The sequence below is a fragment of the Phaenicophaeus curvirostris genome, unplaced genomic scaffold, assembly GCF_032191515.1.
Source record: "Phaenicophaeus curvirostris isolate KB17595 unplaced genomic scaffold, BPBGC_Pcur_1.0 scaffold_297, whole genome shotgun sequence".
Classification (NCBI taxonomy): domain Eukaryota; kingdom Metazoa; phylum Chordata; class Aves; order Cuculiformes; family Cuculidae; genus Phaenicophaeus; species Phaenicophaeus curvirostris.
In genome coordinates, this window is record NW_027206908.1 from 99,315 (window position 1) to 115,721 (window position 16,407).

General features: G+C 55.5%; 2 protein-coding genes across 3 annotated transcripts; one reads left to right on the top strand and one right to left on the bottom strand.

The window, feature by feature from the left end:
- The first annotated feature begins 223 nt into the window (after positions 1-223).
- Positions 224-5,877, top strand: LOC138734878 (zinc finger and BTB domain-containing protein 45-like). 2 transcript variants are annotated; one of them, XM_069882701.1, is made up of 4 exons: positions 226-247; positions 2,449-3,156; positions 3,448-3,903; positions 5,278-5,877. In XM_069882701.1, exons 2-4 carry the CDS (start codon positions 2,466-2,468, stop codon positions 5,616-5,618), a joined length of 1,488 nt encoding a protein of 495 aa, XP_069738802.1. In that variant the 5' UTR covers positions 226-247; positions 2,449-2,465; the 3' UTR covers positions 5,619-5,877. The 2 variants fall into 2 exon arrangements, with proteins under 2 accessions (XP_069738800.1, XP_069738802.1); XM_069882699.1 differs by having other exon boundaries at positions 224-247; positions 2,449-3,903.
- A 2,193-nt stretch (positions 5,878-8,070) lies between these two features.
- Positions 8,071-11,769, bottom strand: LOC138734891 (zinc finger protein 239-like). Its single transcript, XM_069882713.1, has 3 exons — positions 11,727-11,769; positions 10,215-10,263; positions 8,071-8,750 (listed from the first exon to the last, which is right to left on the bottom strand). The coding sequence occupies exons 2-3, from the start codon at positions 10,258-10,260 to the stop codon at positions 8,071-8,073; spliced, it is 726 nt and encodes a 241-aa protein (XP_069738814.1). The 5' UTR covers positions 10,261-10,263; positions 11,727-11,769.
- Between the last annotated feature and the right edge of the window lie 4,638 nt (positions 11,770-16,407).

The following is a 16,407-nucleotide window of genomic DNA, read 5'->3' on the forward strand; positions in this document are numbered from 1 at the left end:
TCTCGGAGGTCTCCCCCACCCCCGCTGGCGCCTCTCTGGCCGCCTCTCTCTATGGTTTCGCGGGGGGTCTCGCTGCCCTCCCCTCCTCTCTCCTCCCTCACTTCCGGTCCAGACCCCCCCCCAATCCCTCTATACGGACGCCCCCCCACCGCGCGCTCTCTAGGAGCGGAAGTGACGTCACCGCGCGGCCGGAAGCGAGCGCGGCGGGCGCTTCCGGGTTCCTGGGGCGGCGGCGGCGGGCGCCGAGGTGAGTGCGGCCCCGCCCCCTCCCCCCGCCCCCCGGGGGGGCCCTTGATGGGGGGGGGGGGTGTGAGGGGGGGGGACCCCCTGTGACGTCATCAACGCGGAAAACCCCGCGACCCCCGGTCCTGGTGACGTCACGCGGCCTGGTGACGTCATGGGGGGGGCAGCGCGCCTTCCGGAGGCCTCGTGACGTCACGCGACGCGCCCTGGGGTGGGGAGGGGGGTGTCCCCGGCCCCGCCCGTCGAGCCCTGATGACGTCACAAGGGGGGGCGTCCCCCACCCCTGGGGATTCCCTGGGGGCTCCTGGGCCTCCTATTGATCCCTATTGACCTCCTATTGATCCCTATTGACCCCTATTGACCTCATATTGATCCCTATTGACCTCGTATTGACCTCATATTGACCTCATATTGACCCCTATTGACCTCATATTGACCCCTATTGACCTCCTATTGATCCCCATTGACCTCATATTGACCCCTATTGACCTCATATTGATCCACATTGACCTCGTATTGATCCCTATTGACCTCATATTGATCCCTATTGACCTCGTATTGACCCCTGTTGACCTCCTATTGATTCCTATTGACCTCATATTGACCCCTATTGACCTCCTATTGATCCCTATTGACCTCCTATTGATCCATATTGACCTCATATTGACCCCTATTGACCTCATATTGATCCACATTGACCTCATATTGACCCCTATTGACCTCATATTGATCCACATTGACCTCGTATTGATCCCTATTGACCTCATATTGACCCCTATTGACCTCCTATTGATCCCTATTGACCTCATATTGACCCCTATTGACCTCATATTGATCCACATTGACCTCGTATTGATCCCTATTGACCTCATATTGACCCCTATTGACCTCGTATTGACCCCTATTGACCTCATATTGATCCACATTGACCTCCTATTGATCCATATTGACTTCATATTGACCCCTATTGACCTCGTATTGACCCCTATTGACCACCTATTGATCCACATTGACCTCATATTGACCCCTATTGACCTCATATTGACCCCTATTGACCACCTATTGATCCACTTTGATCTCCTATTGATCCCTATTGACCTCCTGTTGATCCACATTGACCTCATATGGATCCATATTGACCTCATATTGATCCATTGACCCATATTGACCTTGTATTGATCCATATTGACCTCATATTGACCCATCTCAACCTCATGTTGATCCACATTGACCCCTCTAGACCTCATATTGATCCACATTGACCCATCTTGACCTCCTGTTGATCCATCTTGACCTACGTTGACCTCATATTGATCCATATCGACCTCCTATTGACCCATCTTCACCTCCTCTTGACCACATTGACCTCCTATTGATCCATATCGACCTCCTATTGACCCATCTTGTCCTCCTATTGACCACATTGACCTCCTATTGATCCATATCGACCTCCTATTGACCCATCTTGTCCTCCTATTGACCACATTGACCTCCTATTGATCCATCTTGACCTTCTGTTGACCCGTCACGACCTCACATTGACCCATCTTGACCTCCTCTTGACCACACTGACCTCCTATTGACCACATTGACCTCCTATTGATCCATATCGACCTCCTATTGACCCATCTTGACCTCCTATTGACCACATTGACCTCCTATTGATCCATATCAACCTCCTATTGACCACATTGACCTCCTATTGATCCATCTTGACCTTCTGTTGACCCATCTCGACCTCACATTGACCCATCTTGACCTCCTCTTGACCACACTGACCTCCTATTGACCACACTGACCTCCTATTGACCACATTGACCTCCTATTGACCCATCTTGACCTCCTATTGACCACATTGACCTCCTATTGATCCATCTTGACCTTCTGTTGACCCGTCACGACCTCACATTGACCCATCTTGACCTCCTCTTGACCACACTGACCTCCTATTGACCACATTGACCTCCTATTGATCCATATTGACCTCCTATTGACCCATCTTGACCTCCTATTGACCACATTGACCTCCTATTGATCCATCTTGACCTTCTGTTGACCCGTCACGACCTCACATTGACCCATCTTGACCTCCTCTTGACCACACTGACCTCCTCTTGACCACGTTGACCTCCCATTGACCACGTTGACCTCCCATTGACCACATTGACCTCCCACTGACCCCTCTTGCCCCGTCTGGCCCTCCAGCCCCGGGTTCCTCGGCCATGTCCGACTCCGTCCACTACATCCACCTGCAGAACTTCAGCCGCTCGCTCCTGGAGACCCTCAACGGGCAACGCCTGGGGGGCCTCTTCTGCGACGTCACCGTCCGCATCCGCGAGGCCTCTCTCCGCGCCCACCGCTGCGTCCTGGCCGCCGGGAGCCCCTTCTTCCACGACAAGCTCCTCCTGGGCCACTCGGCCATCGAGGTCCCCCCCGTCGTCCCCAGCGGCGCCGTCCGGCAGCTGGTGGAGTTCCTCTACAGCGGCTGCTTGGTGGTGGCTCGCTCGGAAGCCCTGCAGATCCTCACGGCCGCCTCCGTCCTCCAGATCAAGACGGTCATCGACGAGTGCACTCAGATCATCTCCCAGAGCCGTTTTCCGAAGACCATCCCGCTCCGACCTCACCTCGATCCTCCTCCATCGCTCCAACCTCATTCCCAGAGCCGGTTTCCGAAGATGATTCCGCTCCAACCTCATCTGGATCCACCTCAACCTCAGCCTGATCCTCCTCCGTCGCTCCAACCTCCTCCTGATCCACCTCAACCTCCTCCTGATCCACCTCAACCTCCTCCTGATCCGTCTCAACCTCATCCAGATCCTCCTCCGTCGCTCCAACCTCATTCCCAGAGTCGTTTTCTGAAGACAATTCCACTCCAACCTCACTTAGATCCATCTCAACCTCACCTAGATCCATCTCAACCTCATCCAGATCCTCCTCCATCGCTCCGACCTCATTCCCAGAGTCGTTTTCCGAAGACGATTCCACCTCAACTTCATCCCGATCCACCTCAACTTCACCTTGATCCGCTCCAACCTCACTTAGATCCATCTCAACCTCACCTAGATCCACCTCAACCTCATCCAGATCCTCTTCCATCGCTCCGATCTCATTCCCAGAGTCGTTTTCCGAAGACGATTCCACTCCAACCTCATCTGGATCCACCTCAACTTCATCCCGATCTGCTCCAACCTCACTTAGATCCACCTCAACCTCACCTAGATCCACCTCAACCTCCCCTGGATCCTCCTCCTCCTCCCAAACTCCTCGTGGTGCCCCCAGATCCCACCCTCCACCTGGCTTCCCTGGAGCCGTCTCCGAGTTTCCACCCTCGGAAACAGCGTCAACCGTTGCGTCTCCAGTTGCCGCTCAAAGACGAAGACGACGACGACGAAGAAGATCCCACCCCAGCGCCTTTCGCTTCGTTCCTGGGCGCTAACGAGGTTTTCCTGGCCCCGTGGCCCCACCAGGAGAAGTTTGGAGGCGCCTCGAGCTCGGAAGCTCCGAGCCGGGTGGTGGGAACGGAAGGTGGAGGAGGAAAAGTTGGGGGGGACCCCCGGGAGGGCCCCTCGAGAGGCCCCGAGGCCTCCTACCAGTGCGGCCACTGCCACAAGAGCTTCAGCTCCAGGAAGAACTACGCCAAGCACATGTTCATCCACTCCGGTGAGGACCAAGGGGGCTTGTATTGATCCGGATTGATCGGTATCGGTCCGTATCGGTCCATATGGACCTCACGGAGATCCATCCTGACCTCAGGTGGATCCATCTTGACCTCAGATGGATCCATCTTGATCTCAGAGGGAGCCGTGTGGACCCGTCTTGAGCCCGGTCAACCTGTCCTGCTCCAGGTTGACCTCGTATAGATCCGTATTGATCGATATTGACCTCATATGGATCCATATTGATTGATATTGACCTCATATGGATCCATATTGATCGATATTGACCTCATATGGATCCATCTTGACCTCATATGGATCCATCTTGATCCATCTTGACCTCATATGGATCCATCTTGACCTCATATGGATCCATATTGATCGATATTGACCTCATATGGATCCATCTTGACCTCATGTGGATCCATCTTGATCGATATTGACCTCATATGGATCCATCTTGACCTCATATTGATACATATTGATCCATCTTGACCTCATATGGATCCATATTGATCGATATTGACCTCATATGGATCCATCTTGACCTCATATGGATCCATCTTGACCCATCTTGACCTCATATTGATCCATATTGACCCACGTGGACCTCGTATTGATCCATCTTGGCCTCATATTGATCCATACTGACCTCATAGATCCATGTTGAGGTCATATTGATCCATATTGGCCTCGTATTGATCCATGTTGACCTCATATTGGACCACGTTGACCTCGTATTGATCCATATTAACCTCGTATTAGTGTCATATTGACCTCATATTGATCCATATTGACCTCCTATTCATCCATATTGACCCATGTGGACCTCATATTGATCCACATTGACCTCATATTGATCCATATTGACCCATATTGACCTCATATTAACCTCATATTGATCCAGATTGACCCCTGTTGACCTCATATTGGACCATATTGATCCACATTGACCTCATATTGGACCATATTGACCCATCTTGACCTCATATTGATCCACATTGACCCATATTGACCTCATATTGACCCATCTTGACCTCATATTGATCCACGTTGACCTCATATTGATCCATATTGACCCATCTTGACCTCATATTGATCCCTCTTGACCTCATATTGATCCATATTGACCCACGTGGACCTCGTATTGATCCATCTTGGCCTCATATCGATCCATACTGACCTCATAGATCCATGTTGAGGTCATATTGATCCATATTGGCCTCGTATTGATCCATGTTGACCCCGTATTGATCCACGTTGACCCCATATTGATCCATATTAACCTCATATTAGTGTCTTATTGACCCATATTGACCTCATATTGATCCATACTGACCCGTATTGACCCCTATTGACCCCGTATCGATCCCCGCAGGCGAGAAGCCCCACCAGTGCTCCATCTGCTGGCGTTCCTTCTCCCTCCGCGACTACCTCCTGAAGCACATGGTGACCCACACGGGGGTGCGGGCCTTCCAGTGCGCCGTCTGCTCCAAACGCTTCACCCAGAAGAGCTCCCTCAACGTCCACATGCGAACCCACCGGCCCGAGCGCTTCCCCTGCCCCCTCTGCCCCCGGGGCTTCTCCCACCGCACCCTCCTCCAGCGCCACGTGGCCACCAACCACCCGGGGCCACCAGAGCCCGAGGCGGGGCCGGCGGCTTCGGGGACGAGGGGGCCGGCCCCGCCGCTCGAGGACCTGGAGAACTTCGTGGGCTGATGGGACCCAAGGGAGAAGAGGGACCCGTATGGATCGTATCGACTCCTGGAGACCTCACGTTGACCCTTATGGGCTGATCTTGACCGCTGGTGACCTCTTATTGATAAATATTGACCTCGTATTGATCCATGTTGACTCCTGTTGACCTCATATTGGTCCACCTTGACCTCATATTGACCTCGTATTGATCCATCTGGATCCATCTTGACCTCATATTGATCCATATTGACCCATCTTGACCTCATATTGATCCATGTTGACCCCATATTGATCTACATTGACCCACATTGACCTCATATTGATCCCTGTTGACCTCATAATGACCTTTATTGACCCATATTGACCTCCTATTGATCCCCATTGGCCTCCTATTGATCCCCATTGACCCATGTAGACCTCTTATTGATCCACATCGACCTCCTATTGATCCACATTGACCTATTGACCCATCTTGACCTCATATTGATCCCTATTGACCCATGTTGACCTCATATTGATCCATGGGAACCTCATATTGATCCCCATTGACCCATGTTGACCTCATATTGATCCCTATTGACCTCTTAATGACCTTTATTGACCCATCTTGACCTCATATTGATCCCTATTGACCCATGTTGACCTCATATTGATCCATGTGGACCCCATATTGATCCATATTCACCCATGTTGACCTCACATTGATCCATATTGACCTCATATTGATCCCTATTGACCTCCTATTGATCCCCATTGACCCATGTAGACCTCCTATTGATCCACATTGACCTCCTATTGACCCATCTTGACCTCATATTGATCCCTATTGACCTCATAATGAGCTTTATTGACCCATCTTGACCTCCTATTGATCCCCATTGACCCATGTAGACCTCCTATTGATCCACATCCATCTCCTATTGATCCACATTGACCTATTGACCCATGTTGGCCTCATATTGATCCACATGGACCCCATATTGATCTACATTGACCCATGTTGACCTCATATTGATCCATATTGATCCCTATTGACCTCATAATGACCTTTATTGACCTATCTTGACCTCATATTGATCCCTATTGACCCATGTAGACCTCTTATTGATCCATGTTGACCCCATATGGATCCATCTTGACTTCATATGGATCCATATTGACCCCAGTTGACCTCACATTGATCCATATTGACCTCATATTGATCCCCATTGACCACATATTGATCCCTATTGACCCATATTGACCTCATATTGATCCCCATTGACCTCCTATTGATCCCCATTGACCTCCTATTGATCCATGGGAGCCTCATATTGATCTACATTGACCCATGTTGACCTCACATTGATCCATATTGATCCCTATTGACCTCATAATGACCTTTATTGACCCATCTTGACCTCATATTGATCCCCATTGACCTCATATTGATCCCTATTGACCCATGTAGACCTCTTATTGATCCATGTTGACCCCATATTGATCCACGTTGACCCCATATTGATCCCCATTGACCTCCTATTGATCCCCATTGACCCATGTAGACCTCCTATTGATCCACGTTGACCCCACATTGATCCACGTTGACCCCATATTGATCCCCATTGACCTCCTCTTGATCCACATTGACCTCCTCATGACCTTTATTGATCTCCTATCGATCCCTCTTGACCCCCAGCCCCTCCCTCCCCCTCCTCCTCCTCCTCCTGCTGGTGCACCCGGCGCCGATGCTGAGCCAGATCCCCGCCTCGGCTGAAGCTCTTGGGGCACCGGGGACACCGATGGGGCTTCTCCCCGCTGGAAGGGCTTGTTGGCCTCATCTTGATCCATATCGATCTGATATTGATCTGGATTGACCTCACAGGAACTCATATTGACTCATATTGACCCATATTGATCCATATTGATGCATCTTGACCTCATATTGATCCATATTGACCCATGTTGACCTCATATTGATCCATCTTGGCCTCATATTGATCCATATTGACCCATGTTGAGGTCATATTGATCCATATTGGCTTCATATTGATCCATGTTGACCCCATATGGATCCATGTTGACCCCATATGGATCCATCTTGACTTCATATGGATCCATATTGACCTCATATTGATCCATATTGACCCCAGTTGACCTCACATTGATCCCTATTGACCTCATATCGATCCCTATTGACCCATATTGACCTCCTATTGATCCCCATTGACCCATATTGACCTCATATTGATCCATGTGGACCCCATATTGATCTACATTGACCCATGTTGACCTCACATTGATCCATATTGACCTCATATTGATCCCTATTGACCTCATAATGACCTTTATTGACCCATATTGACCACCTATTGATCCCCATTGACCCCATATTGATCCCCATTGAGCCATGTAGACCTCCTATTGATCCACGTTGACCCCACATTGATCCCCATTGACCTCCTCTTGATCCACATCGACCTCCTCATGACCTTTATTGATCTCCTATCGATCCCTCTTGACCCCCAGCCCCTCCCTCCCCCTCCTCCTCCTCCTCCTGCTGGTGCACCCGGCGCCGATGCTGAGCCAGATCCCCGCCTCGGCTGAAGCTCTTGGGGCACCGGGGACACCGATGGGGCTTCTCCCCGCTGTGCGTCCGCTGATGGACCAGCAAGCGGTCGCTCTCCCCGAAACATTTGCCGCACTGGCCGCACCGGAAGGGTTTGTAGCCGCTGTGTTGCCGCAGGTGCCGGCTCAGGTTGGAGCTGTAGCCGAATCTCTTGCCGCACTGGCCGCACTCGTAAGGTTTCTCCCCCGTGTGGCTCCGTTGATGGTCCCGGAGGTGGTTGCTCTCGCCGAAGCTCTTGCCGCACTCGCCGCAGCGGAACCGCTTCTCGCCGCGATGGAGCTGAAGGTGCTTGAGGAGGTTGGAGCTGTAGGTGAAGCGTTTGCCGCACTCGCCGCACTGGAAGGGCCTCTCGCCCGTGTGGGTGTGTCGGTGCTGCAAGAGGCTGGAGCTCTCCGAGAAGCTCTTGGAGCACGAGCCGCATTTGTAGGGCTTCTCGGAGAAGTGGGTGCTGAGGTGGCGCCGGAGACGGGAGCCGTATTGGAAGCTCTTCCCGCACTTGGGGCACTGGAGGGGGCGGCGCGAGGCGGGAGCCGGGGAGGAGGAGCCTGGGGAGGAGGGAGAGAAGAGGAGACGGCGCGGAGGTCATCGGGGAGATGGGTTTGGGGTGGAGGAACCAAGAAACTCGGCCAGATCCACCTCCTGGGATGGGATCGGGGGCTCCGAGCTCCATCCAAGCCCTCTTGGAGAGCGTCAAGGATGAGATTGGGCCTCCAAGGTGGCCTGGAGAACCTCAACGATGGGATCTGGGGCTCCAAGCTCCATCCAGCCTCTCCTGGAGAACCTCAAGGATGGGATCTGGGGCTCCAAGGTGGCCTGGAGAACCTCAACGATGGGATCTGGGGTGAAGGAACCTCAAAACTCATCCAGATCCACCTCCTGGGATGGGATTGGGGGCTTCAAGGTGGCCTGGAGAACCTCAACGATGGGATCTGGGGCTCCAAGCTCCATCCAACCTCTCTTGGAGAACCTCAACGATGGGATCTAGAGCTCCAAGCCCCATCCAAGCCCTCTTGGAGAACCTCAAGGATGGGATCTGGGGCTCCAAGGTGGCCTGGAGAACCTCAACGATGGGATCTGGGGCTCCAAGGTGGCCTAGAGAAGCTCCCGGGATGGGATCTGGGGCTCCAAGGGGACCTGGAGAACCTCAAGGATGGGATCTGGGGCTCCAAGGTGGCCTGGAGAACCTCAAGGATGGGATCTGGGGTGAAGGAACCTCAAAACTCATCCAGATCCACCTCCTGGGATGGGATCGGGGGCTTCAAGGTGGCCTGGAGAACCTCCAGGGATGGGATCTGGGGCTCCAAGCTCCATCCAACCCCTTTGGGAGAACCTCAACAATGGGATCGGGGGCTCCGAGCTCCATCCAAGCCCTCTTGGAGAACATCAAGGATGAGATTGGGCCTCCAAGGTGGCCTGGAGAACCTCAAGAATGGGATCTGGGGTGAAGGAACCTCAAAACTCATCCAGATCCACCTCCTGGGATGGGATCGGGGGCTTCAAGGTGGCCTGGAGAACCTCAACGATGGGATCTGGGGCTCCAAGCTCCATCCAGCCTCTCCTGGAGAACCTCAAGGATGGGATCTGGGGCTTCGAGCTCCATCCAAGCCATCTTGGAGAACATCAAGGATGGGATCTGGGGCTCCAAGGTGGCCTGGAGAACCTCAACGATGGGATCTGGGGCTCCAAGGTGGCCTAGAGAAGCTCCCGGGATGGGATCTGGGGCTCCAAGGTGGCCTGGAGAACCTCAACGATGGGATCTGGGGTGAAGGAACCTCAAAACTCATCCAGATCCACCTCCTGGGATGGGATCGGGGGCTTCAAGGTGGCCTGGAGAACCTCAACGATGGGATCTGGGGCTCCAAGCTCCATCCAAGCCCTCTTGGAGAACCTCCAGGGGTGGGATCTGGGGCTCCAAGCTTGGAGAACCTCAAGGATGGGATCTGGGGCTCCGAGCTTGGAGAACCTCAAGGATGGGACCTGGAGAACCTCAAGGTCGGGATCTCACTCACCTTGGGGTTCCCCGGGGTCCTGGGGCGACTCCTCCGGCTGCTCCATGGCCTGAGGGGACACGGGGGGGTCAACAGGGGACCCCAAAACCTCCCCTGGAACCCCCAAACCTTCTCCTGGGACCCTCAAACCCTTCCAGGACCCCCCAGACCTTCTCCTGGGACCCTCAAACCCTTCCAGGACCCCCCAAACCTGCTCCTGGGACCCTCAAACCCTTCCAGGACCCCCCCAACCTTCTCTTGGGACCCTCAAACCCTTCCAGGACCCCCCAAAGCTGCTCCTGGGACCCCCAAACCCTTCCAGGACCCCCTCAAACCACTGCTGGGACCCCCAAACCCTTCCAAGACCCCCCCAAACCTGCTCCTGGGACCCTCAAACCCTTCCAGGAACCCCCAAATCTGCTCCTGGGACCCTCAAACCCTTCCAGGACCCCCCAAACCTGCTCCTGGGACCCCCAAACCCTTCCAGGACCCCCCAAATCTGCTCCTGGGACCCTCAAACCCTTCCAGGAACACCCCAAAGCTGCTCCTGGGACCCCCAAACCCTTCCAGGACCCTCCAAACCTGCTCCTGGGACCCTCAAACCCTTCCAGGAACCCCCAAACCTGCTCCTGGGACCCTCAAACCCTTCCAGGACCCCCTCAAACCACTGCTGGGACCCCCAAACCCTTCCAAGACCCCCAACCCCCCCTGGACCCCCCCAAACCTGCTCCTGGGACCCTCAAACCCTTCCAGGACCCCCTCAAACCACTGCTGGGACCCCCAAACCCTTCCAAGACCCCCAAACCCCCCCTGGACCCCCCCAAACCTGCTCCTGGGACCCTCAAACCACCCCTGGGGCCCTCAAACCCTTCCAGGACCCCCCAAACCTGCTCCTGGGACCCTCAAACCCTTCCAGGACCCCCCAAACCTGCTCCTGGAACCCCCAAACCCTTCCAGGACCCCCCAAACCTGCTCCTGGGACCCCCAGACCCTTCCAGGACCCCCTCAAACCACTGCTGGGACCCCCAAACCCTTCCAAGACCCCCAACCCCCCCTGGACCCCCCCAAACCTGCTCCTGGGACCCTCAAACCCTTCCAGGACCCCCTCAAACCACTGCTGGGACCCCCAAACCCTTCCAAGACCCCCAAACCCCCCCTGGACCCCCCCAAACCTGCTCCTGGGACCCTCAAACCACCCCTGGGGCCCTCAAACCCTTCCAGGACCCCCCAAACCTGCTCCTGGGACCCTCAAACCCTTCCAGGACCCCCCAAACCTGCTCCTGGAACCCCCAAACCCTTCCAGGACCCCCCAAACCTGCTCCTGGGACCCCCAGACCCTTCCAGGACCCCCTCAAACCACTGCTGGGACCCCCAAACCCTTCCAAGACCCCCAAACCCCCCCTGGACCCCCCCAAACCTGCTCCTGGGACCCTCAAACCACCCCTGGGGCCCTCAAACCCTTCCAGGACCCCCCAAAACCTGCTCCTGGGACCCTCAAACCCCCCTTCCCCGAATCACCGACCCCCAAGTCACCAGCGACTCCCGGAAGCGCTGGGGCCGCCGGGCCCGCCCCGGGGCCGCTCCGGCCGCGCGGAGGCCGCGACTCGATGGTCCTTTAACCCCTTCGGCGCCGCGTCCCCCCCACCACACGGGGTTGGGGGGCAGAAAGGGGCCCCCCACCCCCTTCTACCCCCCCTTTCTGCCCCCCCACCCCCTCCTACCCCCCCTTTCTACCCCCCCACCCCCTCCTACCCCCCCCTTTTTACCCCCCCACCCCCTCCTACCCCCCCTTTCTACCCCCCCAGCCCCCCCCCCCCGAGGCTAATCAGCAGCTCAATTAAATCGATTGGGTTTTAATTAAGGTTTTAATTAAAGGGAATTGGGGTGATGGGGGGGGGTTTGGGGGGGTCCAAGCAGCCGCTCAGCCTCCTGGAGCCCCAAATCCGTGGGGCGGGGTCCGTGGGGCACGATCTAGGGGGCAGAATTTATGGGGTTCCCCCCCCCCCCAAAATATCTGGGGCCCCCCCCATATATTGTCCCCCCCCATGTGCCCCCCCAAACCCCTCTGAGACCCCCCAAACCCCTCTGGGACCCCCCAAAACCCCTCTGAGACCCCCCCAAACCCTTCGAGACCCCCAAAACCCCTCTGAGACCCCCCAAACCCCTCAAAGACCCCCCAAAACCCTTTGAGACCCCCCCAAAACCCCTCTGAGACCCCCCAAACCTCTCTGAGACCCCCCAAACCCCTCAGAGACCCCCCAAAACCCCTCTAAGACCCCCCCAAAACCCTTTGAGACCCCCCAAACCCCTCAGAGACCCCCCAAACCCTTCGAGACCCCCCAAACCCCTCAGAGAGCCCCCCAAAACCCCTCTGAGACCCCCCAAAACCCTTTGAGACCCCCAAACCTCTCTGAGACCCCCCAAAACCCTCTGAGATCCCCCAAAACCCCTCTGAGACCCCCCCAAAACCCTTTGAGACCCCCCAAAACCCCTCTGAGACCCCCCAAAACCCTCTGAGACCCCCCAAACCCCTCCGAGACCCCCCAAAACCCCTCTGAGACCCCCCCAAAACCCTTTGAGACCCCCCAAAACCCCTCTGAGGCCCCCCCCAAAACCCCTCTGAGACCCCCCAAACCCCTCAAAGACCCCCCAAAACCCTTCGAGACCCCCCAAAACCCTTCGAGACCACCCCAAAACCCTCTGAGACCCCCCAAAACACTTCGAGACCCCCCAAAACCCCTCTGAGACCCCCCCAAAACCCGCTGGGACACCCCATGTCCCCTCCCCCTCAATTTGGGGTCCCCCCCATGTACCCCCCCAATATCTGGGGTCCCCCCCCATGTTCCCCCCCCCAATTTCGGGGTCCCCCCCCAATCTCCCCATATAACCAGGTGCCCCCCCCAATTTCGGGGTCCCCCCCCATCTCCCCATATAACCAGGTGCCCCCCCCATTTTTGGGGTCCCCCCTTCTATATCTGGGTCCCCCCCCATGTAACCCCCCCCTCAATCCCTATATCTGGATCCCCCTCAATTTTGGGGTCCCCCCATCTCCTCCTGTATCCAGGTGCCCCCCCAATACTGGGGTGTCCCCCCCAATATTGGGGTCCCCCCCCGATTTCGGGGTCCCCCCCCCTTACCTGGGGTCCCTCAGGGCAGCAGCAGCCGCGCCGCCGCCCCCCCCAGCAGCAGGAGCCCCCCAAAAGTTGGGGGGTCCAGGGGGGGGGCGGGGGCCGGGGGGGGCCCCCCGAAAACAGGGGGGTGGGGGGGGAGGCTCCTGCGTCCACGCCAGGTCTGGGGGGGGACAAGGTGGGGGGGGGTGTGTCAAGATTTTGGGGTGTCTCAAGATTTTGGGGGGGCTCGAGGGGTTTTAGGGGGTCTCTGAGGGGTTTTGGGGGGTCTCAGATGGGTTTGGGGGGTCTCAAAGGGTTTTGGGGGGTCTCAGAGGGGTTTTGGGGGGTCTCAGGGGTTTTGGGGGGGCTCAGAGGGGTTTTGGGGCGTCTCAGAGGGGTTTTGGGGGGGCTCAGAGGGGTTTTGGGGGTTCTCAAAGGGTTTTGGGGGGTCTCAGAGGGGTTTGGGGGGGTCTCAGAGGGGTTTTGGGGGGTCTCTGAGGGGTTTGGGGGGGTCTCGAAGGGTTTTGGGGGGTCTCAGAGGGGTTTTAGTGTTCTCAGAGGGGTTTTTTGGGGGGTCTCAGAGGGGTTTTGGGGTTCTCAGAGGGTTCGGGGGGGGTCTAAGGTTTTGGGGTGCCTGTATTTTTTGGGGTTCTCTCACCGGGGGGGTCCGAGGGGGCTCTTGAGGGGTTTTAGGGGCGGGATCAGTGGGTTTGGGGGGGGTTGAAGGGGTTTTGGGGTTCTCAGAGGGTTCGGGGGGGGGGGTCTGAGGTTTTGGGGTGCCTGTATTTTTTGGGGGGGCTCTCACCGGGGGGGTCCGAGGGGGCTCTTGGAGGGGTTTTAGGGGGGGGATCAGTGGGTTTAGGGGGGGTTGAAGGGGTTTTGGGGTTCTCAGAGGGTTCGGGGAGGGGGTCTAAGGTTTTGGGGTGCCTGTATTTTTTGGGGGGGCTCTCACCGGGGGGGTCCCGGAGCCGGGCTCGCAGCTGCCCCAGCGCTCGGCTGAGGTTCCTCAGGGTCCCCTCGAGTCGCTCGTTCTCCCCCGCAGCCCCCTCAAAGCCTCCTGCAGCTGGAAAGGGGCCCCCCCAAAAATCAAACCCAGCGAGAGCACCACAACCAGGGCCCCCCAAAACCCCATGGCCGCCCCCCACCCTCACCGACCCCCCCCACAGCCTCACTGACCCCCCAACACGTCATTAACCCCCCCCCAAAATCTATAACCCCCCCCACCACGTCACCGACCCCCCCTAAAATCTATAAGCCCCCCCCAAAAATCTATAAACCCCACCACCACGTCACTGACCCCCCCAAAAAATCTTTAACCCCCCCCAACACGTCACTGACCCCCCCAAAAAATCTATAACCCCCCCCCACGACGTCACTGACCCCCCCTAAAATCTATAAACTCCCCCCAAATTCATTGATTCCCCCCGAAATTCATCGATCCCCCCCCCCCAAATTCAGGGATCCCCCCCAAATTCAGGGATTCAGGCCCCCAAGTCCCTCTCGCAGCCCCTCAAATGCCTCAGAGTCCCCCCAAATCCCTCTCAGAGCCCCCCAAATCCCTCAGAGTCCCCCCAAATCCCTCTCACAGCCCCTCAAATCCCTCAGAGCCCCCCAAAATCCCTCTTACAGCCCCTCAAATCCCTCAGAGTCCCCCCAAATCCCTCTTACAGCCCCTCAAATCTCTCTCAGAGCCCCTCAAACCCCTCTCACAGCCCCCTCAGCCCCCCAAATCCTCTCACAGCCCCTCAAATCCCTCTCAGAGCCCCCCAAATCCCTCAGAGTCCCCCCAAATCCCTCTTGCAGCCCCTCAAATCCCTGAAATCCTTTTCACAGACCCCCAGTCCCCCAAATCCCTCTCACAGGCCCCCAAATCCCTCTCACAGCCCCCCAATCCCTCAGAGTCCCCCAAATCCCTCTCACAGCCCTTCAAATCTCTCTCAGAGCCCCCCAAACTCCTCTCACAGACCCCTCAGCCCCCCAAATCCTCTCACAGCCCCTCAAATCCCTCTCAGAGCCCCCCAAATCCCTCTCAGAGCCCCCCAAATCCCCCTCAGAGCCCCCCGAGCCCCATTTTCCCCCTCAACCCCCCTGTACAAGACAAAATTCCTCTCACAAAAAGCAGAATATTTAGATTTAAGCTCAACTAGAGCTCATTTTCACCCCCTAAATTTTATTTTTGATGGTCAGAAGGCCTCTCTCTCATCATTGTTGGAGATCGCTCACTTTCGTGTTAGCCTGGATTAATTAAAGGGAGGTTAATTAATGGAGCCAAAAGAGCTGGAACAGAGCCAAAAGAGCCCAAATAGAGCGAAAAATTGAGGCAAAAGAGGCCCCAAAGGGGCCAAAAGAGCCCAAATAGAGTGAAATTTGAGGCAAAAGAGCCCCAAAAAGGGCTAAAAGAGCCCAAATGGAGCTGAAAGAGCTGGAATAGAGACAAATGAGCCCAAATATAGCGAAAATTGAGGAAAAAGAGCCCCAAAAAGGACCAAAAGAGCCAAAATGGAGCTGAAAGAGCTGGAATAGAGTCAAAAGAGCTCAAATAGAGCGAAAATTGAGGAAAAAGAGCCCCCAAAAGAGCCCAAATGGAGCTGAATGGAGGCAAAAGAGCACAAATAAAGTGAAAATTGAGGCAAAAGAGCCCCAAAAAGGACAAAAAGAGCCCAAATGGAGCTGAAAGAGTTGGAATGGAGTCAAAAGAGCTCAAATAGAGCAAAAATTGAGGCAAAAGAGCCCCAAAAAGGACCAAAAGAGCCAAAATGGAGCTGAAAGAGCCCCCAGAAGGGCCAAAAGAGCCCAAATAGAGCAAAAATTGAGGCAAAAGAGACCCCAAAAGGGCCAAAAGAGCCCAAATGGAGCTGAAAGAGCCCCCAGAAGGGCCAAAAGAGCCCAAATAGAGCAAAAATTGAGGCAAAAGAGACCCCAAAAGGGCCAAAAGAGCCCAAATGGAGCTGAAAGAGCCCCCAGAAGGGCCAAAACAGCACAAATAGAGTGAAAATTGAGGCAAAAGAGCCCCAAAAAGGACAAAAAAAGCCCAAATGGAGCTGAAAGAGCTGGAATGGAGTCAAAAGAGCTCAAATAGAGCAAAAATTGAGGCAAAAGAGACC